This window comes from Volvox carteri (genome assembly GCF_000143455.1).
Source record: "Volvox carteri f. nagariensis unplaced genomic scaffold VOLCAscaffold_35, whole genome shotgun sequence".
Classification (NCBI taxonomy): Eukaryota; Viridiplantae; Chlorophyta; class Chlorophyceae; order Chlamydomonadales; family Volvocaceae; genus Volvox; species Volvox carteri.
The window spans coordinates 1293148-1316634 of NW_003307578.1; the positions used below are offsets into that span (position 1 = coordinate 1293148).

At 55.7% G+C, this 23487-nt stretch overlaps 5 protein-coding genes across 5 annotated transcripts; 3 read left to right on the forward strand and 2 right to left on the reverse strand.

Moving 5' to 3' along the window:
- Positions 1-101: 101 nt before the first annotated feature.
- VOLCADRAFT_94122 (uncharacterized protein) lies at positions 102-870 on the reverse strand (the record flags this gene model as incomplete). Its single annotated transcript, XM_002953335.1, has 2 exons — positions 102-520; positions 666-870. Coding segments are annotated over 2 exons (624 nt in total), but the record flags the coding sequence as incomplete, so codon positions are not given.
- Positions 871-1175: 305 nt separating this feature from the next.
- On the reverse strand, positions 1176-5580 carry VOLCADRAFT_42065 (uncharacterized protein; the record flags this gene model as incomplete). Its single annotated transcript, XM_002953336.1, has 8 exons — positions 1176-1358; positions 1819-1908; positions 2334-2471; positions 3026-3203; positions 3237-3372; positions 3851-4024; positions 4331-4431; positions 5447-5580. Coding segments are annotated over 8 exons (1134 nt in total), but the record flags the coding sequence as incomplete, so codon positions are not given.
- A 620-nt stretch (positions 5581-6200) lies between these two features.
- VOLCADRAFT_63413 (class II photolyase) lies at positions 6201-12650 on the forward strand (the record flags this gene model as incomplete). Its single annotated transcript, XM_002953258.1, has 11 exons — positions 6201-6361; positions 7058-7220; positions 7798-7908; positions 8341-8445; positions 8679-8831; positions 9345-9465; positions 9876-10065; positions 10406-10576; positions 11233-11383; positions 11664-11759; positions 12303-12650. The coding sequence occupies 11 exons, from the start codon at positions 6201-6203 to the stop codon at positions 12648-12650; spliced, it is 1770 nt and encodes a 589-aa protein (XP_002953304.1).
- A 396-nt stretch (positions 12651-13046) lies between these two features.
- Positions 13047-14390, forward strand: VOLCADRAFT_94125 (uncharacterized protein; the record flags this gene model as incomplete). Its single annotated transcript, XM_002953259.1, has 2 exons — positions 13047-13161; positions 14083-14390. 2 exons carry the CDS (start codon positions 13047-13049, stop codon positions 14388-14390), a joined length of 423 nt encoding a protein of 140 aa, XP_002953305.1.
- Positions 14391-17100: 2710 nt separating this feature from the next.
- On the forward strand, positions 17101-21878 carry phV8 (extracellular matrix glycoprotein pherophorin-V8; the record flags this gene model as incomplete). Its single annotated transcript, XM_002953260.1, has 7 exons — positions 17101-17265; positions 17995-18791; positions 19209-19341; positions 19849-19897; positions 20689-20787; positions 21215-21317; positions 21815-21878. Coding segments are annotated over 7 exons (1410 nt in total), but the record flags the coding sequence as incomplete, so codon positions are not given.
- Between the last annotated feature and the right edge of the window lie 1609 nt (positions 21879-23487).

Consider the following 23487-nt stretch of genomic DNA (forward strand, 5'->3'; position numbering starts at 1 on the left):
CTGACGTCCTTGTTTCCGCATCTGCGTTTGCCGTCGTTGCCCCATAAACATGGTGTCTAAACTTCCTGCATGTCCTCGCGTCATGAAGACGAATCAGCTCCCTAGTCCTCCATGCCATCTTCATCATCATCATCGTCGTCGTCGTCACCATCACTCGCCTCCCCATCCTCGCTTTCCTCCTCCCCATCCCCGCCCTCCTCGTCGCTCAAGGACTCGCCCTCCTCCCCCTCCGCCTCTTCCCGATTCATGGCGTCGAAGTCAAAGTCACCGTCGCCATCGCTGTCGCCACCGTACGGATGCGGTGCCTTCTTCTTGGTCCCAGGCGGCGCGACTTCCTCGCCTGAGAGACGAGCCTTCTTCAGCCGCTTCTTCTGCGACCGGGCAAGATGCGGGTTGAACTGGCCGTCCTCGCCGTACAACGCCGCGTTCTGGGCGCCACCGCCCGCCGCCGCCTTGGCGGCCTCCCGTCGCTTCAGCGCCGCCGCCGCCGCCAGCATATCCTCCTCGTCCTCCTCCATCCCTATCACGAGGGTGTTTATCGTGTCAGGGGGTGCGAGTCGCGGGTGGGAGGCGACCATGCAGAGGGCAAGGAAGCAAATCCAGAACACAAGCAGCTCGCGCTACCGACCGCTGCCTCCTCCCGTAGCCCCCCCCGGCAACCCTACCCGAAGGCCCAGACTCCTCCTCCTCCTCCTTGTCGTCATCCGCGTCCATGGCATCGAGATCCGCCTTGGCTGCCCCCGCCGTGGGCGCCTCAAAGTACGACGGCGCCGTACTATCCTCCAGGGAGGGCAGGTGCGCAATGACAGCGGAACGCTCATTGGCAAACACCTCCTCGGCGTTGAACTCGGCCGCGTACGTCGCAACCACCTGAGGGCGGGTGTGTATGTGTATGCGTACGTGCGTTTTGGGGGTAAAAGACGAACCACGAGCGAGTGAAGCGTTTTGGGAGAAAGGTTCCCAACAGGCAGGGAAGACCGAAAGATGGCAGGGAGAACGAGTCGCCAAGGTAAATGGAGAGGAGATGCAGGCAGCGGCGGGTGCGTGCAGGGGGTGAGGGTAGGGGCAAGGTAGGGCGGACGACCCCAGATGGGCTACCGCAAGGGTCTGTTGGGAGAACATGCAAACAGCAAACAGGCAAACAGCAACAGGCAAACAGGGCAGGGTCTACTCGCCTGGGCCTCCTCCAGACCCGTCTTGGGGCGCTCTGGCGGGGTGGTGTAGTAGGGGATGCGACCGTCGTTCCAGTCCTGCAACACGACCCTGGCCGCAGCTGCCGAGTCCGGGGTGCCGCCGCGACGTAGCTTGCCCCGAGCCAGAGCAATGTGGTGCAGGAACTCGTCCGGGCTGGAGAAGGCCTGAGCAGCGAGGGGGTTGAGGGAAATTACACGCAAAATAAAGAAGCAAGATGAAACTGCGAACTTGCCAAGGGGAACCAAGACATCCACAAGGGACCACGAGGGGAGAAGTGGGGTGGTAGGTGTGGCGGGTGGTTCATGGATGGGAGGATCTGCCCACGGGCGGGGGCATGATCGCCGGAGCACCCTGGAAAAACCCCCGCCGAAACACACCCACGAAAACACGCAACAACTGCCGCCTGCGCCTCACCTGCCCTCGCAGGCAAATGAAAGTTAAGCCACAACTCACTCTAAGCCCGTCGTGCGCCACCAACACCAACACCGGACTCGTTCGGCACAAGATAGTCCCCGCGTCCACTCGTCCACTCCCACGTATTCGTGTACGACTTACGACAGCAGCCAGCACCACCGACCCAGTCTGCATTATCCCCCCTGACTATACGGCACGCCCCTGTCGTACCTGGATCTTGTACAGCATCATGAGCTGCTTGGCGGGCACCCGCTTGAGTATCTCCGCCACGGGCGTCAGAGGGTCCGCCAACTTCTCAACCTGTGTGTGGGGTGGGGGAAGAGGGGGTAAAGAGGGAGAGGGGTGGGAGTTGGGGAAAAATGACGAACCACGAGCGAGTGAAGCTGATGCCAAGGTAAGGCTGCTGCGGCGGATGTGAAGGAAACATAACTAGGGTTGTGGGGGGGGGCATGCGTCACGTGTGTGTGTATGTGTATTTCTGCGGAAGATCCAATACCGGCGTCCAGGAATTGAAAAGCAAGCGCGCCGCGACAGCAGCCAGCACATCCCGGGGGCTGCTCCAGGCCCAACCGCAGCCGCTCCGGTGAAATGGTAACCTTTGCTTTCTTCCCAAGAACTGCTGCTTGTGCCGTCAACAAGGTGCCAATTTGTTGGTATCCGGCAGCTACATTTTCTTTCAAAAGGACGTGGCAGCCGTGGTGGTGGCTGAAGGCCTCGTTCCGCACCTTGATGGCGTTTCTGAGGGCCGCCGCCGCGTCGCTCTCCGCAGACGCAAACACCACACCTGGGCTGTCCAGCAGCTTGATGTGCCTGTCCAGCACCACCTCCTGCACCGCCTTGGTAACTCCAGGGGTGTTGCCAACCTGTGCTTGCGGGGGGAGAGGGGGTGTGTTGAGGGGTGACGCGGGGGGATCTGTAGCAGAGGCGGTGAAAGCGCCTGTGAGTGACAACCATTTGCATACCGGGCTTGTGCGTGTGTGTGTGTGTGTGAGAGAGAGAGAGAGCAAATAAAGCTTTAGTGAATATATACAACACGGGCTGTCGGGGCAAGTATGTATGTATATATGTATGTGTGTGTACGAATAGGGTAATGGACGAACTGCGTCGGTGTAGAAACGGTGCGCTTGAGCGGGCTGGTACTGGTACGGTACTGGTACTGGTACTGCAGCTCTCCACCCGCCACCCGGAACCCCCCTCAATGTCAACCCACCCGCCCATCATCCGCAACGGCTCCCAACAACCTATTGAGAGCACCTCACTCCTCATCAAGGCTCGGATGCCTTTTCCTCTCCCTCCCCACCTTCCCACCCACCTCTGTCACCACCGTCCTTCACCCTCACCTGTTCCCCTTTCCCTCCCCGCCACTCCCTACCCTCACCTCCCCCCATACCCCCACCCTGCACACCCCCACCCTCACCTGCGCCACTCGCGCCCTCTTGAGCGAGTTGATGAGAGAGGACTTGCCCACATTCGGCAACCCCACCACACCGACCGTGATGGCCGTCTTGATGCCCGCATTGCGTGTGTAGTTCTTCAGCAGCTGCAACAGCGTCTCGGCGCCCAGACAGGCGCTGACGGACAACAGATCCGAGCCACTGCCGCCACCGCCACTGCCGGGCCCCCCCAACCCGCCACTCTTGGCCGGCATGCGCTTCTGCCCCAGCCCCCGGTCTTGTTGCTGAGTGGAGCACTTGAACGCCACCGTGGGCAGCTCCTCGCGGAAGTACCTGAGCCACCGCTCACCCACCTCCCGGGGGACCAGGTCTGCACAGGGAAGAGGCCGCAGCGGGGGGACCCGAGGGAGGGAGAAATCCGGATCGAGGGGAAGGGGGGGGGGTAAAACGAACCGCGGGCGGGTTCCACCACCACGGGCGAAAGCCGGGGGATGGGGGGTTAATTGGTTACGGAGCGAGCAAGTGAACGGAATGTGGTTGGATGGCTGGATGGATGAATCGAGCGTTTTAGACGTCCCACCCAAAAGGACCGACCAGCGGAAGGAAATAACATTGATGTAATTGTCAGGGAGATGAAGTCAGGGAGGAAATGGATGACGTAGGGGAAAAAACAAACCACGAACGAGTGGAGCTGCTGCCAAGGAAAGAGTATACGTAGGGCGAATATGAGAGCTGAATATATACCGTCATTGTCATGGCGGCGAAAAGCAGGCAGATTAGTTCCGTAGTTAGCAGGCCGGCAGCAGGCCGCCAGCTACTACGCAGGCAGTATGGGGTCAGGTGCTCACCCATCTTGTTGAGCAGCAGGACGATCTTCTTGTTGGGGTTGGTCTCCCGGATGTATCGCTCCACATCGGGGCAGCGGCAGGCCAACGGGTCGCGTGCGTCCAACACCTGGATGATCACGTCCGAGGCCTCCACCACCCGACGGAACTCCCGGTAAAAGGCCTTTCGGGAGTTGTCTGCGCGGAGTGGGTTGCGGGCGGAGTGGGGGCAGACGGGGTGGGAAAGACGAACCACGACGTGGGGCAAGCAAGGGGGAGGGGGGAAGAACTGGAGCACTTAAGCAACATGTCAACTGCCCCTGAGGGCCAAGAGGGGGTAAACCAGGCGGCGAGGTTAGCGATGTGGATGGCGGGGAGAGGTTGGTGCGTGAGGGCGTGCGGGCCCGCGTAGGGGAAAAGGAAGCCCCCTCCCCCATTCCCCCATTCTGGATGCTACACAAATGCTGCCCGCTACCTCGCCTCCCCCAACAGCCTGGAGGTGACCCCTACGGTTCAGGCTAGACGTGAGGCTCGCAGGCTGCCGCTCAACCAACCCGTCCCTGCAAAATAAACTGCCACGGAGGTCCAGGGCCCTCGTTTGCGACCTCCAGGCTAAGGTTATGAAAAATTAACTCGCCTGCGTCCCGGACTTTGAAGACACACACACATACACACACACCTGGCCGTTTTATCTACAGACTGGCCCAAGTCAACCTCAGTTCGGCCAATTGTATGTAATCAAGAGAAGAAAGCAGAAGAAGGCAAAGAGAAGAAAGCAAAGAGAGGGTCGCGGCGGGTCCCCTGGAGGTCCTGGAGGCTCGCACCCTCTCTTCCTCCTCCTCCTCTGCTTTCTTTGGGCCCCAGCCTCCCAGCCCATCGTCCTAGCATGTACCTTCCCCCACTGTGATCCCCAGCCTCCCAGCCTGCCAGAACTCTCTTTTTTCACCATGTTGTATGTGTCCCTGCGCCCTCCGGTTCGTACCTCGGTCGCTGTTGAACTCCTCGGTCAGTCGGGCCCTCTTGCGGGATTCGAAGTCCGCCTGCTTGTTGGCGGCTGAGGCCTGCAGCCGGGCCAGAGCCATCAGCTGGGCGGGGTCGCCGTCCCCAGCGTCCATGGCTGCCGTGTCCGCGGCCTAATGGATGCGCGGGTTGGGGGGAAGTGGAAGAGGGGGAGAAGGGGCTTGACTAGAAGTAATGTACAGGGAAGGGGTGCTGCAGGGCGTCTGGGCTTGGGAAGAAATTAGTGGAGTAAGTGTGGATTAGGTAGAGGAGGAGGGGTGGAGGAAGCGGTGCGGGTAGGGGGCGTTGGTACAAGGTGATGTGAGGGAAAAGACGTTGCAGAATGCATGCGAACTGTAGTGTATCATATGGACACGGGGAGCAGATGGGTTACGGATGACAATGCGCCACCCATCAGTAGGCAAGCGCGGTTCGCTGGCAAAATGCTTTATGGCCGCTGTTTCGTGGGGTGACGCCTTATTTGTCAAAGGTGGCCGCTCAGAAACAGAAGTGTGGAGTCCGTAACCAACAGATTACGCCGCCGCCGCCGCCAGCCCGGAACCAGACTGACATAGGTCTGAAAACAGACTTTTTGGAAATTGTTATCATACCTGGCGAGACAGCTTTCGCTCCTCCTTCTTGCGCTTCTCATCCGCCAATGCCTTAGCCCGCAAGAAGGCAAATTCCTTAACCAGCTCCTCCTTGTAGGGCCATTGTGACGGCAAGCCGGGGTCCTTCACAATCTTCTTCTTTTTGGTCCCGTTCTTGGCGGCCTTCCGCTCCTCCTTCCGCTTTTTCCGATGGTGTTCGCGGACCTTTCGGATAATTTTATATTTTTGTTTAAGCGTCATACGCTTAGACTTGGACTTCTTAGATTTCTTCGGCATGGCTGCAGATGTAAAGAAGCTCTTCTAGCAACTGAGGATTAATGGATTAGTTTCAAGATGATATCCAACTGCCGATAGGGTCAGTACACTAACTGTACCAATTCTCAAAGCCTAACGACGCTTATGAGACAATAGCCACATAGATGACGGAAACATCTACGCTCTACGGTTAATTGTTAACGACGAATGGACGAGCTCGTACTTTTGGACCGAAAACCTGGGCATCTGCGGTCAAACAAAAATTCAAGGGAACTAAAAACCTTGTTGTTCAGTCGCCTTTTACTGTAAAAAATTCTACTCCTGGATAGGCACCAATTAAGTGCTGGGCCTTGCATAACCACACATACGAACAGTTCCCGCCCCACGACTCTGCAATTCATCAACTCGTCACCCTGGCGCTGCGTTTCTCTGTAAAACCAGTGCCACTCAGCGCTTTCCACTCCCATCTTACGGTCGTGTGCGTCAAGAGGAACATCGCGGCTGCAGCCATGTCCAGCAAGCGCAAGGCCGAGGCGGAGCCCGCCTCACCAGGCGCTGGGCCATTAACCAAAAAGCCGGCGACATCTGCCGCCGCTGTCGCACTGGTCAACCCAAAGCGTATACGCGTGCTCAAGGAGGGAACCATCGGCAACGGTCCTGTCGTTTTTTGGTGCGTGCGCTGAACCCCTTGCACTGGTAGGGTGATCGCTTTTCCCCCTACTCAATAATTAGGCAGATGTAATCGGAGGACATTACATTAAATGCGGAAAGGAAGGCATCACAGGCGCTCTTCGGCTGTGGAGCTCTGGGAATGTGCCGCCCATGCCGAAGGGGATAGGAGTAGGGCTTGCAATCCCTGGAGCTGTCGGTCCTGATGCACTTGCGATGATGACCCATGTCATCCACAGCGGCTGCCCTTTTTTCCCCCTCAACTGAATCACGTCGCCTCGCGTCCAATGGCACCCCTTAAGATTGGCTGCCCTGCCTTTCTCTTCCACGTTGCTTATCCTCTTACCCCTCGTCATCCTCTTTTCCCTGACAGCCCTGAGCACACACCCCTTCCCCCCACATACACAACACACACGCACAAGAGACCGATGGGTAGCAACCGGGGCGTGTGTCTACCTGTTACCCGTTCAGGTAGAACATTGCCTATTATGTCCTACCTCCGTTTTTTGCATACCGCGGTTTTTCACTCTTCTAGCGATCTCCTATCACTCGCCAAGGTACCGTCGTAGACCCAAGCTAAGATCCAGACGCAGGTATAAGTCACGAGTCGCATTGGGGCTTCCCCAGCCGCCGCCACCTTGCCTTAGTCGGTCTGCCTCAAGCTCACCACAGCCTTGGTTTCGGCGCCCGTATGCAGGATGTCCCGCGACCAGCGCATAGAGGACAACTGGGCACTGCTGCATGCCATTGAGGTGGCGCAACAAAACCACCGGCAACAATCTGCGGCTGCCAGCAGCGGTGGCGGAGGTAGCAGCAGCAGTAGCAGCAGCGAGCCTCAGGTCGCGGTGGCGTTCAACCTGGTGAGGGTGTGTGGCTGTAAGCTAAAACTGATGCAAAATAACGCAGGGGCACGGGAGTGTACGGCATTCCTTCTGTTGCCGGTAGTTGAGGTTTTAGGCCTCAATGAAAGGTTAGGCGCACCCGCATAGCCCTCAAACTGGCGCGTGACAAGGTCGTCAGGCTGCCAGAAGCAGAGGAAGTCTGTCGCCTCCTTATGTACGGCATCGGGCACGTCATTGGTACGAACGGTTGTTCGGGTCGCGGTACGATGTGGCGATGCTAATGCTGGGGTCGCATGCCGCCTGGGCGACTGGGACCACCCCACCTTCCGGGGCCATCTTGTGCAATGTGCAACTTCGGATGACGAGCGGTTCATCAGGCGGACGGGTCGGCCTTCCGACGGCGCAGAGGGGTTGGGGACTATCTTCGTTGAGTCCACGCGACGGTGGGTGCAACACCACGTTCTTTGCGGACAAAATCGTATCGTTATTTTCCTTTCCTCAGCTCCAGAACCTCCCAGGAAGTCCCCCGCCCCCAGGAGAACCATCCGTGTGACCATCCCCCCTCCTGCCCCCCTCTCGCCGCCCTGGGCCGCAGGTTCCTGCCTTCCTGGGTGCGGGTGCCCGGCAGTTCGGGTTCATGCTGCGGGGCCTGAGGGAGCTCCAGCCCAAACTCGAGGCCAAGGGGATCGCCTTCTTCCTGCTCAAGGTGACAACCCACCACCCACGCCACCACTCGTCTCACCTCAGCCAGTGGCGAGACATCGGGCTCCACCCTCACACACCCACCCTCACACACCCACACTCACACACCCACACTCACACACCCACACTCACACTCACACGCGCCCACACCCACACTCACACACCCACACTCACACACCCACACTCACACTCACACGCGCCCACACCCACACTCACACACCCACACCCACACCCACACTCACACTCTCACACTCACACGCGCCCACACACGCGCCCTAAATATCTGCAGCTGGTACTTCTTTCGTTGTTTTGCACACACGATCTACCCCTCGAAGCAGCGTCCACCACCCACCACCCCTTTCTGCGCTGTCGCATGTCTACCCACTGACCGACCCACCGACCCAATATATTCCTCCTCCCTGCACTGGGCCTGTAGGGTGACCCCGCCCGGACGTTGCCTGATTTGGTAACCCGGCTGGGTGCTGGTCTGCTGGTGACGGACTACTCCCCACTGAGGCTGGGCCGGCAGTGGAGGGAGCAGGTGAGGGAGGGGAGGCAGGGTAAGGGGTTGGGCGAGGGGAAAGGGAGGAGGGAGCGGGGATATACCAAGACGATGGAGCAGATGCTCAGTCACAGCCCACAAACACTTTTCCTGCGGTTTCCCACCACCAGCCGCACCCACATGCGTTCTGTTTCCCTTCATGCCCCCCGCTTCCTCCTGCCCAGCCTTCCCTCTCGTCTTCCTCTTTACCCCTGCGCCCCCCTCGACCCCAGGTGTGTTCCTCCGTACCGGTGCCGGTCCACGAGGTAGATGCGCACAACGTGGTGCCCGTGTGGGTGGCCAGTGACAAGAGGGAGGTGGGGGCGAGGACGCTCAGACCCAAGATACACAAACACCTGCCGGAGTTCCTCACGGACTTCCCGGAGGTGCGTGTCGGGGGTGGCGTGTGTGAGGATGGGGGCGGCGTGTGGGTATGTGGGGGGGGTCGTATGGGTGTGTGAGGACCCGTGCTTGTGGGGGAGACCGTGTGTGTGTGTGGACGTGTATGTAGGCGCGAACGCGTGTGAGTCTGTGTGTGTGTATGGAGAGGTGCACTTTAGGGAACTGAGCCGCGAGGAGAGAGTGGCGAGTATAGTCGTGTGCGTAAGTGTGGAGGTGTGTGTGAATGGGTGAATGGGTGTGTTTTGGGGAAGCGCCGGGGGTCGGAGCGGACAGCTGCGCATGTGTCATATGATGGTTCAGTACAGCAATAACTGGGGCCCTCGACAGTGAAGGGCGGGGACGAGAGGCGAGCCGCTGTTACGGACGGGAGTGGTTGCGATAGGCAGTTTGCTAGGAGGCCTTCTTTTGCGACCAGCGGCTCACCGGGGCCGGTGCTGAGGATTGTTGTTGTTGGCGGTGGTTGTGGTGATGGGGTGGACTTGTTGATGGGACTGCAGGTGCCCCAGCTGCCCCCCTGGAGTCATGAGGTGAAGCCGGAGCCAGTGAACTGGGAGACTTTGTTGGAGGAGGTGCTGACCCGCGGGTCGGCAGTGCCCGAGGTGGACTGGTGCAAACCGGGTAGGGGTATAGCGAGCTAGAAGCTGGAGTTTGGCTGGGAGAGGAGTGTCGCGGGGGGCGACAGGGTGTTGGCTGGCTAGGGGGGGAACTGGCTTACTGGAGTGAATGGTAGATACACTGGGGGGAGAAGGATTCTGCCTTGTAGTATACGACCGCGGTGTGTGCGAACGTATGTGTGTTTATTTCCGGCTGCGCACCCACTCTGCCCCACCTCATCCACCTGTCCATCCCCACCAACACAAACACAACACCCTTGTCGTCCCTTCTACTTCCTCCCCCCTCTCTTTTGCACATACCTACACGTACACATACATACATACATACATACATACATACATACATACATACATACATACATACATACATACATACATACATATATATACATACATACACATGTACACGCACAGGTGAGGACGCGGCCCTTCAGGCGCTCCAAGGTCCCGCCGGCTTCCTCAGCTCCACCCGGCTCAGCCTGTACGACAGCAAACGCAACGACCCGGCCACCCCGCGCGCGTTGTCCAACTTGTCGCCGTACTTGCACTTTGGGCAGCTGGCCCCGCAGCGGGCGGCTCTGGAGGCAGCCAAGCACCGGGCAAAGTGAGATCTGGGGGGGGTTTAACCCCCCTACACGCACATGAACCCCGTGGGAGGGTACCGAGGCAGACGGAAAAGGGGGCAGGACAGGAGGAGAGCGCGAAGGGCGGAGAGTTTGGGATGGCTATCTGCGGGGCGTGTTAACGGGTTTCGGGCCTGCAGGGAGCCTGTGTTTCCCCAACAAGACGCTGCCCACGGCCACGTGCCGGATTGTGTTTTTCCCTGCTCATCACCCCGTTCCCCGGGTCTCTTCCCCCCTCCCCCGGGTGGCTATATCCACCTCATCCTCGTTTCCGCCCGTTCCGCCCGTCTCCCCCCCTCTCCGCTTTCCGGACCCCCGCAGGTTCAAGGCCGCCGTGGAGTCATTCCTTGAGGAACTGGTTGTACGGCGGGAATTGTCGGACAACTTCTGTCACTACACGCCCAACTACGACTCTCTGGCCTGCGCGGCGGAGTGGGCGCGGGAGACACTGGAGAAGCACCGGGGGGATAAGCGCGAGTTCCTGTACACACGGTACGGCAGAGGGCTCGGGGGAAACTGGATTGTAGCTTGGGGAGCGGAGTGGGGAGGGGATGCGGTGGTGAGGATGCGGGCGTGTATGGTTGGGGAGTGCAACGCGGAGTCTGTACGGCCGTCGAGATGACATGCTGAACTGCCGCCACGATGCCAGCGGCGTCCTGCGGTAACTCCACCGCTTGCTCCTCATGCTTTCTTCCCTTCCTTCCCCTTCTTCCCTGGGCCCCCCTTTCGGTCACCGGCAGTCCACTTGCCACTTTCTCGCATATGGTTTTACCTTCAGAGACTAACAAGGTAATCCTTACAACCTGGAAATACCCCTTACACACCCTTATACACACCCGTTGTACCCCCGGGACACCCCCGCAAGTGTCTTGGGGGAACCAAATCTCTTAAGTCCATGTGATCCCCAAGCCACCTTTCTCCCCCTCCGTTCCCCCCTTCCCTGCGCTTTTCGTTGAATGCAAAGGGTTGTCATTCCCTTTAGGAACAAATCCGAAGGGGGGCCGGCCAAAGGGTATCGGGCCACCCCTGGACTGACCGCCCTCCCTTCTTGGTAAAACCCTCCCCTTGGTAACCCCCCCACACACACACGTTCTTCCCTTCCGCCCTGGGCCTCGGCCCCCTCTTCCTCCGCCGTCGGCCCCTGCCAGGGAGCAGTTGGAGGCGGGTCGCACCCATGACGAGCTGTGGAACGCATGTCAGTGGGAGATGGTGCACGTGGGCAAGATGCATGGCTACATGCGGATGTACTGGGCCAAGAAGATCTTGGAGTGGACCCCTGGGCCGGAGGAGGCCATTGAGGTGCGGGGTATGGGTGGGGGAATACGGGAGGGCGGGGTCGGGGAGGGGGTGGAGTCACAAGACGCAAGAGAGGGATTCCGGGGACGGAAGGGGGTTACGGGGTGTGTCTGTGTCTATCTGTGTGTGTGTGTGTGTGTGTGTGTGCACGCGGTGACTACGTGTGCACGCGCATGTACGCGTATGTATTGTGATGAAGGCGCGCTGTGTTTCTGAAGGTGTGCCACTTCCACTGCTATTCATATAAGTGCCATCTTGGTTCATTCCTTCATCCGTCAATCAGATTGCCATCTACCTGAACGACCGGTACGAGCTTGACGGCCGCGACCCCTCCGGCTACGTCGGAGTCATGTGGAGCATGGCAGGCATACACGACATGGTAAGCGCGCGAATGCGAAGCACGACATCGTACAACATCCTTGCGGTACAAAGAGAACACTGCAATGAATGGGTTGTAGCCTGCTGTGTGTGTATGTGTGAGAGTGTGATCTGTCAAGCGTTGTAGTGGGTGTTAGTGGATTGGGAACATTAATGTATGGGGTGGTGGGTGGAGAGGTGGATCAGCCCCCGGTATCTCACCGCCCTAGAGAGGACAGGCCAAGGAAGGACTCGCCGCGGTGGACTTGCTTAAACCAGTACCTGTCGGCTGGCGTAGACAGCAATTACTTGGTTATGTCACGTCTGTAAAGGGTAATGTGGTTAATTTGGTTGTGAATTATTATTAAATCTGCGGGGTAGGAGGGAGGAGCCATTTACCTTCAATGGGGGATCGGAGCCTATGGGGTGACGAGCCAACAGAATTATTATGGCGGCTGGCGGTCATTGGCGCCATCCCGCCTTCTTCCGGGAGTCGCATAACTCGTCATCGCACCGCACCGCTCAGTTTCTTAGGGTTTCTGTGTTCTTGTAAACCCCCATGCAGGGCTGGACGGAGCGACCCATCTTTGGCAAGATCCGCTACATGAACTACAACGGCTGCAAACGCAAGTTCGACATCAAGGCTTACTGCGCCTATGTGGACCGACTGGTGGGGGAGGTCAGGGCCAAGCAGAGGGCTAAAGCCAAGGCCACCGCGGCAGCTGGGTCGGGGGCCGAAGCCGCGGCTGACAACGAGGCGCCAGTGGCGGCGGCGGCGGCGGCCGGGGTGGAAGGGAAGTCCGGAGCTGGCGGGAGCGGGGAGCTGGCCCAGAGCAGCAAGAAGGCGGGCAAGAAGTCGTCCGAAGTGGGTTCCTCGAAAGGGACGGGTCAAAGGAAAGCCGGTGCAACTTAGGATTGGTGTATGTGATGATGAGTGCCGCCACGCCGCTGCTGGTTTGCCTTCCCGAAGTCGTAATGCAATCTTGTTTTTTTCCTCCGTCTTTCCTTCCCCCCGGCGCCAAGCCCTGGACATACAGACGTACATGCAAATGTATGCATGAGGGGCGGAAAAGCGTTTTTCGTAAATGCCCACAACAGCGGAGGCGGCTGGGGGAGGTGCTTAGTACTGCCGCACATTATATCGTTATATCTCTGTACATGTATGTATGTATGTCCAATGGATGGGGTCTTTGAGCTGAGAGACGCTGCTGTACACGTATATGGGCTCCTGCTAACAACGCAGCCACCCAGCTACTACGGCACGCCGCAGCTGCCGCTGCAGGCTGTAACATGAACTGAATGTAACAGAATGCCACAGGCACGGTACCGGTCACTGCCTCCGCAAACCCCTCTGTGGCAGCCATGGCAACAAACAGGGGGCCTTGATCGCTCGTGTGTCCTTAACCACATGACGGACCCGGCCGGTGGGTCACTTGGTAAGAAGCGAGCAGTGCGGTCCTCTGTTACGGACGTGTGGTGTGGTGGTAAGGTCTTGGTTGTGGGTGCGGGAATGGTGACGTGGCGATCGTGGCCTGCTGCTTGACGAGGGATACTAGGATTCGATGGAGCCCGATTTGGGTTCACTGCCTGTGGTCGGGGGTTTCCCACTCCCTCTTTTGGGGATCGTGAAATGCAACTGTGCGCGAGTAGCCTGGGACGGGATTCCTCCTTGGGAGGGTTGTGAACATGGTGAGCTGTGAGTGAGGGTTTCGTGGGTGTGCTGGAGCTGCGTACCATGGCGCGCTGTTGCTTGGTACCGCGACTTGGTGCTGCTGCTGTATGTCCTCCTATGTGTTTCCGTCTATGTTTTATCTGTCGGTTAGCCTGCCTGCCTGTCTGTCTGTGTCTAAGTCTAGCTGTCCGTGTGATCAAAGTAAGTCAAAACTGTCTTGCTCTGTGATTCATTGACGGTATGGCATGGCATCCGGCTGGCTTTCGACCACGTGTGATGTAGTAGTACTCTTAGGTGGTAGTAGATGGTGGGTGCAGGCAGAATGACGAAAAAGAGATGAGAAAAGCGTCATATATTGCATCCGTAGAAGGACCGTGCCTGTAGGCTTTCGCTTCGCCATACCCGCGTGCATTGTGGAGTTGCACCACCTGCTTGCCTGCATTCCGGAAAAAGGCACAGGCATTACCTTCTTGGCAGTTGACGGTTGTGGGTTATGGGGCACGTGTGTGTGTGTGTGTGTGTCTTTTTTGTGGGGAGATCTTTGCTGAAGGAAAGGCCGCATGGTGGCGGCGTGTTGGGAATGTGGGTTAATGAGGCCCGGGGTTATGGCTAGCCCGTGGGTTGAACACAAGCGCACGCTGAGAGTGTAATGTAGGAATTTGGCCGACTGCAGGTAAAGGTGTTGCAACAGTGATGCTGATGGAATTGAGGTACGGCGAATCCAGCTGGCCAGTGGACCTGGATCTGGCAGGCCAGACGAACTCGCTAAACAGTGATATGCAAGTAATTATGACAACGAGTCGGCCGACGCACACGCTGAGTGGGGCGACTTCGGTGGTAGGCACTGCTCTAGCGCTGTGGGTATCTTTGTTCAGTTGTGTGACCAATGATACTTGCCTTTGGACCATTCTGCAGCAATATGTACGCGCCTTCAACCAACGAGGTCCACCTACTCAACCTCACCAGCCAGCCAGTAATTAGTAGCAATCAAGCCACTGGGAATAGCGGGCAGTAACGGCAGCAAGATACCGCAAACGCAACCTTTGCACTTGCCTGCACTTCATGCTTCCCCATAAATCAACATCATAACGGTAATGCGAACTCATAGATTGATGTACAGTAAAGCATAATGGAAGTTGTGCAGGGAAGATGCCCAAACATCGACCTGCAAAAATGGATGTGTACACTAGCCATTAAATTCCGGTGACGCTTGCCATAGGATAATAAGTCGAAGCCATGCGCCTCCGGCGTTCTTGCGAACTTGGCTACTTGTGCCACTTGGCCAGCCGACCAGGTGGCCAGCCGGTCAAGTGCCACAATATCCACAACAGCTTACATTACTTCTGCTGCTATTCTGATTTTGCAATTCCGAGCAAAAAGATTCGCCCAGGACCGGTACAGCTTTGCTCGTAGCATTTTCGCAGCTATTCGGTGGTGACAGCGAAGGAACGCGTGATTCTGCCGAACGCCTTAGCGACAGGGAGCCGAACAAGAGTGAAATTCCCGATCCTACAGGGATCGGGCATGGTCAGGCTCTCAGGGGCTCTTTGGATTAGCCCGAGCCAGAAAGTCAGCCTGACCCATCCTAAACACTAAAACCTAAAATTTTCGTCCTCCATAGTTTACTTGGTATTGGTTTAAACAGGTTGAGGCTTGGATTTTTTTCTTCGCTGTCGAATGGTTGTATGTCCTAGAGTCACCTGGATATGCATTTAGAGCGGTTGGTCAACCGTTGCGGAACATTACTGTGAAGAATGTTCTTAGCGCCTTCATCTCTTGCGGCGGACAATAGGATACAGAATAAAAGATAATTTCATTATTTGCTGTTTCATTGCGGAGTAATCCAGAAACGAAAGGCAAAACGACGTGCCAGCTGATCCGGTCGGCACTGAGAACTCAACAACGTTATCTTCGTCAGTTAACAAGCTGGACGAAGTTCATATTTCTGCGATCCGCAATCCTTCGATGTCGACTTTCCCAGGTTGTCTATTCGCTGGGGAATAGCTCCCTAGGTACCAGCCGAGCACTGCCGCGCGTGCAACGGTAGTTGGTAGTACTTTACTGAGGCTGCTGTGTGATACTCGCCCAGGCAGCGTGCACATCAGCTCTAACGGATTTGAAAGAGACGTATAGAGCATTTACGGTGGCCTATCCAAATGCCAATTGGTCGGCAGGTTTCGGCATGGCATCGGACTACAACAAGGTTATAAAATCGCAAATTCTGTTAGGGGGGTTAGGATACCCCTCTAGCTGTGTAAAAAGATCTGGGGAACGAAGCACTAGAGTGACCCATCGCCATATAGCCGCATGTCGCAAACACCCCACTGATGCCACCACAATATGGAAGTTGCTTTCTGGCAATACTTAAGCCGACTCGCAATCATGAAATGTTTGCACTCTACTTCTCGTAAAACATATGCAATCGGAGCTTGCAACTTGTTCCTGGTAATGGTGTGAGGGTGAGGGCGGACGCAGAATTGACGCAGTGCGTATCCACAGATCCACCCCATATATCCACCCCATCAGGTTAAAGGTTTTTCTACGATACAAGCAGAGGAAAGCCGCGACAGCCATGGCATCTGTCCTTAGAAAACTTTGATCAATCGTTGCCCGATTCAAGCCACAATACCAACAAACGACGCCTTGCACCAAAGTGAGTAGCAGTATCGCAAGCACGCACATGTTCCCTCGCTTCCCTGGAGCTTCCCCGCCTAGCTAGGTGTCCTGAGCCGTCCGAGTCACCCTGTGCCATTACAAGGGCCACGAAGTTGTAACCGTACGTACGTGTTGATAATGATACGGGACGGACCTGTACGGGCATCGAGTCTTTTCAAGCCAGCAGCGGTTAATGTCCCTATATGTCGCGTTTAAGCTGTGACAAAGCTGACACTCGCTGTGGCGTGAGTGATAAAACAAATAATCTCTGGACAGTAATTTTTCATTGCAGGCTAAATAGACCGCGCAGTATTTCGGGGATAATTTCCAACCGCTGCCTCTCGGGGCATGCTAACGGGTCACTGCGATCGACATGCAACGTCTCGGAATACGGGCTTAGGAAAAATTGATAGAGTTACCTAATTACCACGTTAATTAGGCGATACATGCACATGTACGGTCAGGAAAAGCTAGCTTAGCATGTAATGCCTAGGAGCGGACGCCGCAGAGGTAGTACCGACAAGGCCGGGAGCTTATAAGGCCCACTGAAAGCTAGCATAAATATGCATAGACGCTTTCCTTTCGAATAACTGTCATTTACAATTACTTGTTTTTGCAGTACTCTATATCAGTTTGGTAAGAGATGTTCCGCGATCGTCTGATGTCGGTCGCCATCGGTACAACTACCTTGTTACTTGCTTGCGGGTAAGTGTCTGGTAAAGATGTAACATGCCTGAAAGATTTTTATGGAATTTCAATTGGAATTTGTGCCCATCTTGGCTATGCTAATACCTCATGGATGAGGTAGGCCAGAAGCCTCGGCAAGGCCCGGCACCTCCGCTGGCTACGCGCCACATTCAAGTTTGCGAATCTAGTTCCTTACGGAAATATTGCAACGGCTGTGCCGAGCAGCGCGCTCACCTGTCTGACGTAAACTTACCTTGTCGCTTACTATGCGCGGTACCGCACCTACGCGTTTCTGTGCAGGATTCTCGGCTTTGCGAATGCGCAGGATATTGCCTTTCGGCAGCAGTCTGGGGAGATCGCCAATTTTCCCTATCGAGATTGCACCACCGCGCGCGGCGCGTACAGCCTAGCGCCAGACGTGGCTTCCCTGGGAGGTGGCAAGTACTGCTTCACAATCCAAGTTGATCAAGGCTGCTCGGGCCCCTGCTGCTCCACCGACCTCCAGAAGATAGAGGTGCGTTAAAAAGCCGGCCGTCGCCGGAACTATCTTAGTTCGCTGATTCCCCTTTGTGAGTCATGTAGGTGAATTTGAACTTTTATTATCGTTTTGTTCATCTAGGCCAACGCCGCGATGGTATCAGGGGCTTAAGCGAGCTTGCTGGGTGTTCGGTCACCGTCCTAGGTCGTACTGGGAAGTCGCTCGCGTTCTGGCAAGTCTTCATTGTTATTGGTGTATCGGCTTTTGGACTAGTATTTTTTGAGGCTGCTTCCATTAGTTATTATACGCCCTGTTCCACGCATCTGTGCTTCGCCCGGTCGGACGGTTGGTTGACGCTAGGCTAATTTGATTCGGACACGTGTCAAAGTTGCATCACAAGGCATAACTGATTCTTTTATAATTAGAAGTATTATTCATGCAGGCCTGCACTTCGGGAGACTTTATGGAGGCAGCAGTTATGAGATGATTAGAACCAACGTTGTACCTTCAAACATTGCAATACATACAAAAAAAGGGAAATAATAACATTTTATTATTTTGTCCTATTTTATTTTACTATGAATCGTTGCGTCTCGTCGTGCGTTCGCAATAATTCACTTCCGAGGACGCGGAAGACCGGAAGTCCCGAAGTCAGGTGCCTACCAGATTTAAACTAATCTAGCCACGGCATTATGTTATCTATATGCCACTCAGGATATCTAATCGTTTCGTGCCCATGCCCTACCTACCAACCTTCCATCGCAGTTCGATGTATCCAGCTCCTGCCTAGTAAGCGGCGCATCCGTCATTGCCACAATCAACGGAAAGAGGACTCAGATTGGCGCGTCCTTCGATAAGCCCGAGATGGGACCGCCCGGCACCGCCATTCTGCGAATCCCCCAGCTGGGCCTCAACAAGACCACCGCACAGAACGCAGAGCTGTGCATCACCCTCAAGCCAAATAATGCTGGCCGGGGCTGCACCACGCTGGAACAGCTGTGTTCGACACCGTCGGGTGGCTGCCCGGGTGCTTGCTCCGCTGCTTTTTTCGACACACCCTGCAAGTGCTGCCCCATCTCGAATACCCGTGGGAGATCTTGCACACCGTTGCCGCCTCCGGACCCTCCAGTGTTCTGCACCAGCCAGGTCTGTTATATCGCAGAGCTGGAGCCACCCACTCCTGATGTACGCCCCTACCGCTTCGACGACGCCACCTGCACCAGCCTCAAGGTGCAGCTTGGAAAGGCCTCGCAGGCAATCAATGTAGGCAGCGATACCCTCGCCTCCTACTTGGACTTGGTTCTTCGCGTCTGTGAGGGCACTCGCGTGGTCATGTGCAGCAACTTTACAGAGAGCAACGTCACGGATGCGGCCTGGAAGACGGCATTCGCTGGGGCAAACACGGAATTGGTAACATTCTTCCTCAGCTTGATCAGCGGGCCCACTTGCCTGCCCGAGCTGGACGGATATACAATCCGGACACGCGCCAACTCCGAGAAATGCGTGTTATTCGACGAGGAGCGGAGTATTCCTTGCGTTCCACCGCCTGGCGTTAATTGCTCGTGAGTCGAATGGGCCCGATCGCTTCCAACAGCACGATGCTGATGGTGATGATAGTGGTGATGCTCGGGTTGGGGGGTCGAGCATCTCATGGTTATTTGCGTTCTTTGCCTTTGAGCCGAATCTTGAATCGATGCTGGGTGGCTGGGAGGTAGGTAGGTAGGTAGGTAGGTAGGCTTTGCGCCCTTATGGATCTCCGGTGGAAACTTGCTGGTAGATGAAGCGTCAGTCCGCAAGGCCCCTTCGGCCGTACGCGTCTCAGATCCATCCTTTTGGGATCTATCACATTCGTGCTCGATACCTATATACATACCCATGGCCTGCCTGCTACAGAAATATGAAAGGAATAACCTTTTACGGAGCTCAATCAATGATATTCATTCGTTTGCATCCGCTTCGATTCCCCCTCGTTGTTGCAGGTGCGATGTGAAGCAGGGGGTCCTACCATTCGTGGTGGGTGCACGCTACGCCCCCGCGGCTTCATTACCGCCCTCAAAGGTCCCCACAACCGACTACTGTTTTACGATTTCAACAACAACCAACATCGCTCCGGTGCGTGGCGCGTGAGGGCTTACGGAACAAACTGGGCCGTGAGGGAGAAAGGAGGGTTTAGCTTCACACGCCGGCGTTTTATTCCTGGTGAATCTTTCCAATCCTTTGTTTAGGAGTATCGCACACAAATGCTTTCGTTCAACCTAGCTTGATTGTCTGCGCCCACCAGCCAGTCGCATCTATTAGAACCTGCTGGACTCAACGGTAGCGCCAAACCTACTCGTGGTCCTTCACTGCCCATCGTCACGGACCAGCTTATCATTCCTCTTTGCCTTGGGGGCTGCAGCAGTAGCTATAAACGCGGCGGCAGTGTAAGGTTCTGGACGCCAACCGCTACTGCGCATCTTGAAGCCAGCCCTTGTTAGACCGGACCGAGCGTTAATTTATACCACAAGCAACAACTCATAACACGTACACGTCGCCCGTCGACCGTTTCCAACGCATCGGCATGCGGCCCCAAGAGACCCCTTAACTGCAAACCGTTCACTGCCCTCCTTCGCCTTGTAGAGCAACTGCACCAGTATAAGCACGATCGGCAAGGTCGAGCTGATTGCAGGTTCGTACGTAGTATGATTGTTTCGTATGTATGTCTGTGTATGGTCCTTTCTTTTCACGTCGAAGGTGTACGTGGCTATTTTAATGCTCGTCGCGGTGTATAGCAAGGGCGGCGTTTCTCGCCAGCCATGAGCCTTCCAAGCTGAGACCGTCGGCAATAAGGGGCAGGGAGTTGTCCCCTTCCCTCTCCCATCCTCTTTCCCCCATGCTGAGGGCGATTGTGGGCTGAAGCTTCGCTCCTTTTGCCGTTACAAGGCACAATTCTTTCCTTCCGTCCTGACGTAGGAGAGGCAAAATGCGATTGTTGCACATTATACAGAATCGCATCGCATGTGCGATGCCTCGTGAAGCGTCTTCCGTACACGTGCCTCCCCCGCCCGTGTGTATATGCCGCCTGCTTTTGCTTATATCCTGCTGCTGCTACTGCTGCTGCTGCTACTGCTGCTGCTGCTACTGCTACTGCTACTGCTACTGCTACTGCTACTGCTACTGCTACTGCTACTGCTACTGCTACTGCTACTGCTACTGCTACTGCTACTGCTACTGCTACTGCTACTGCTACTGCTACTGCTACTGCTACTGCTACTGCTACTGCTACTGCTACTGCTACTGCTACTGCTACTGCTACTGCTGCTGCTGCTACTGCTGCTGCTGCTACTGCTGCTACTGCTACTGCTACTGCTACTGCTGCTGCTGCTCCTGCTACTGCTACTGCTGCTGCTACTGCTACTGCTACTGCTGCTACTGCTACTGCTGCTACTGCTTCTGCTACTGCTGCTGCTGCTGCTGCAGATCCATCCCTGCGGGCCTTTGTTAGAGGCTTCACCCTGTACCTCAACAACGGCACCAGCACTAAGATCTCTCCTACCTGGGGCTCCAACACGCTCCGCGGTACGATGGCTGGCTGGCTGGCTGGCTGGTTGGCAGGAGGGTTGGCTAGCTGCTGATTGATCGTAGGATTTATTGATGCAATATGGGAGCAAGGACAGAAGGTGCAAGGCAGGCCCAGCAGATGGATGAATGGAGAGGTGGCTGGCTTGCGATGATACGGTACATCATGCAGGTCCATTTTCTGGGTGATCCAAGCGACTTCCTTAATCCTTAATCCATTTTCCCAAAGCCATAATGTCGATGTTCGTGGTGCGCCTTCCCTAAAAAGCCGACAAGATGTGTGTAGCGACTGCCCTTGCTTCGTTGGCGGGGGAAATAAATGCTGACAGCGTTGCCATCCCTAGTGCTCCACTCACCTCGCTCCGGCTGCACCCTCGCGCTATGCTGTGTGTTCGCTGCTGCCTTGCCGCCCGAACCTCACCCGCAGCTACCAACTTGCTCTGGTCGGTGGCAGAAGCCGACGGCGCGCGGGTCTGTGTAACGCTCCGAAATCCCGTGACTATGATAGACATCTGCCAAGGCACTAGGTGGTAAGTGGCGACGCTATGCGAACTTCTAATAGGACAGGAAAAGGTTAGTTCCGGCGGCCACATGCTCTCTAGATAAACACAATACTTAAAGCCACCTTCATTGTTATTGCAAATATAGGTGCACATTCACTTCGCATGGTCATTCATACATGTCATGTATGCGTGCGTGTAACCCAGCACGCTTTACCTGATGGTCCGTAAGGTGCGGTGCCAGTAGTGCTACGACTCCGGCACATCTAGACCGCCTGCGTCCGGAACAGGCCCTAAAATTCGAATAGGGACAGTTTACATGACGGGTGCTCCCTCTCTCGCGAGTGCGCACTTGTATGCAAGGACGTGTACCCCCTGTTGGACCACTTTTCCTCCACGGTTAGGAAATTGCCATGTACATACATACGTACATACACATGCACACTCCCCCGTCGCATGCCACTGAAACTCAATATTTTTGCGTGTCAACGCCCACCACCCGTTGCCTAATAATGCCACTACTGCAGCACTGTCAGCGTCTTCAACGAGGACAAGGACTGCTGCCCGCTGTTCTATTCAGGACCTGTGTAGTGGACCTTGATCTTGTTGAAGATAGCCATGCGCTCAGGCAATGGGGGAGAAGCCTATTTGAGAAGCCTACTTGTTGTTTCTTGTGTTTCGTAGTAGTAGCGCGTCACGTTCAACAATTATTGAACGAAAACCATTATAATGGTCCAGCTGCGGGGCCCTGAACACACGAACCCAAACAAGGCGCTGCGCCGCGCACCCGCATAAGCGCGCTGCAAATGCATACGTACACTCTACGGCACTGGACAATCGGTCTCGTGCTATCGAACAGTTTTGTGAGTGGCTGGTGTGCCTGCCGGGGGTGCGGTGAGATAGTCCGCTGCGAAGATGACGATCACAGATTATCGTTTCATTACCGCACTACTCGCCAGGCCCCCAGCCCGCTGCTGAACTTTTCAAGCAGCTATACCTGATTAGTATAATATAACCCCTGAAGAAGTGCATGGCGTCCAATTGGGCTGCGCATAACGGTTTGGGCCACCGGGACGCTTGCATTCAGCGTACGCGCAGCGGCCGGAGGCCGCAAAGGCCTCTGGCGGGGCACATCATCATCAGCGTCTATAATGCTGTATGAATGTGGCGTACTTTACGACAGCTGTAATAGAGCGAACCCTTCCAGTCGCTGCAAGGTTCGGTGGGGGGGTCGTGAGGCTCCTCCTTGATGTTTCGTTTCGTTGGAGATGTATTTAATATCATCTGTTTCGTATTATTGTCGCATATATATGCATGTGCATATATGTATGTATGTATATGTGTGTATGTGCGTATATATGTCTCCTTGAGGAGCGAGCGAGCTGGTCGTCCGGGATAACGTATACCCAGCAGGTGCCTTCTGTACATAAGTTTTATTGGTCACCGATTATTTGGGCTCGCCGGATGGTTAAGTACCACTGCTATTGAAATGCTCCTGGCCTTGCCTCTGCCTTTTACCGATTGCTTGGATCTTTGCTCTGGATCGAGGACGATCGAGCGACGACAGCTGTAGCTTTGTGCTGTATGTCGCTGTATCAGGTGCTGAAAGTAGATTGTATACAGTACTGTGATATCGCTTCCATGTAGATCATCATCATCGTGCAAGCCATGCAAGCGCAATATACCGCGTTCCCACGTTTATACATGTATATACAACAGGCATACCAGACTGAGCATTTTTAGCATGCACGAAGGGACCGCATGCGCGGACTCAAGAGTGTTGGGGTGTGCCTCGATTGCTGTAAATGTACTTCAGGATGAGGGCTGCTTCTCAATATCCCTTGACTAACTTTGTGTATATCGCATGGGCGTCCCGTCATGGTATCAGGTTATAAACATTACATATTATCCAGTCTTGTTGCCTAGCGACCGGACGAAGGACAGGATATGATAAACCCATGCAAGTGAACGTCCCCCGTTCCGCTCATCGCCATTATCACTCATGCCATTCAGTTGAGGTTGCGGGTTGCGGCGGGCATTTCAAATTGCACTTCAAAGGTTTACAAGGAGGGGCCCACTGGGTCAGCCTGCTGGGCCATGATGTACAACGCGGCTCAGGTAAACGCTGGAACGGTTGGCCTGGTGAGCCAGACGTGCAACCCATCCTGGCCCATCCGAGCACGTTCACCCAGCACGTTCC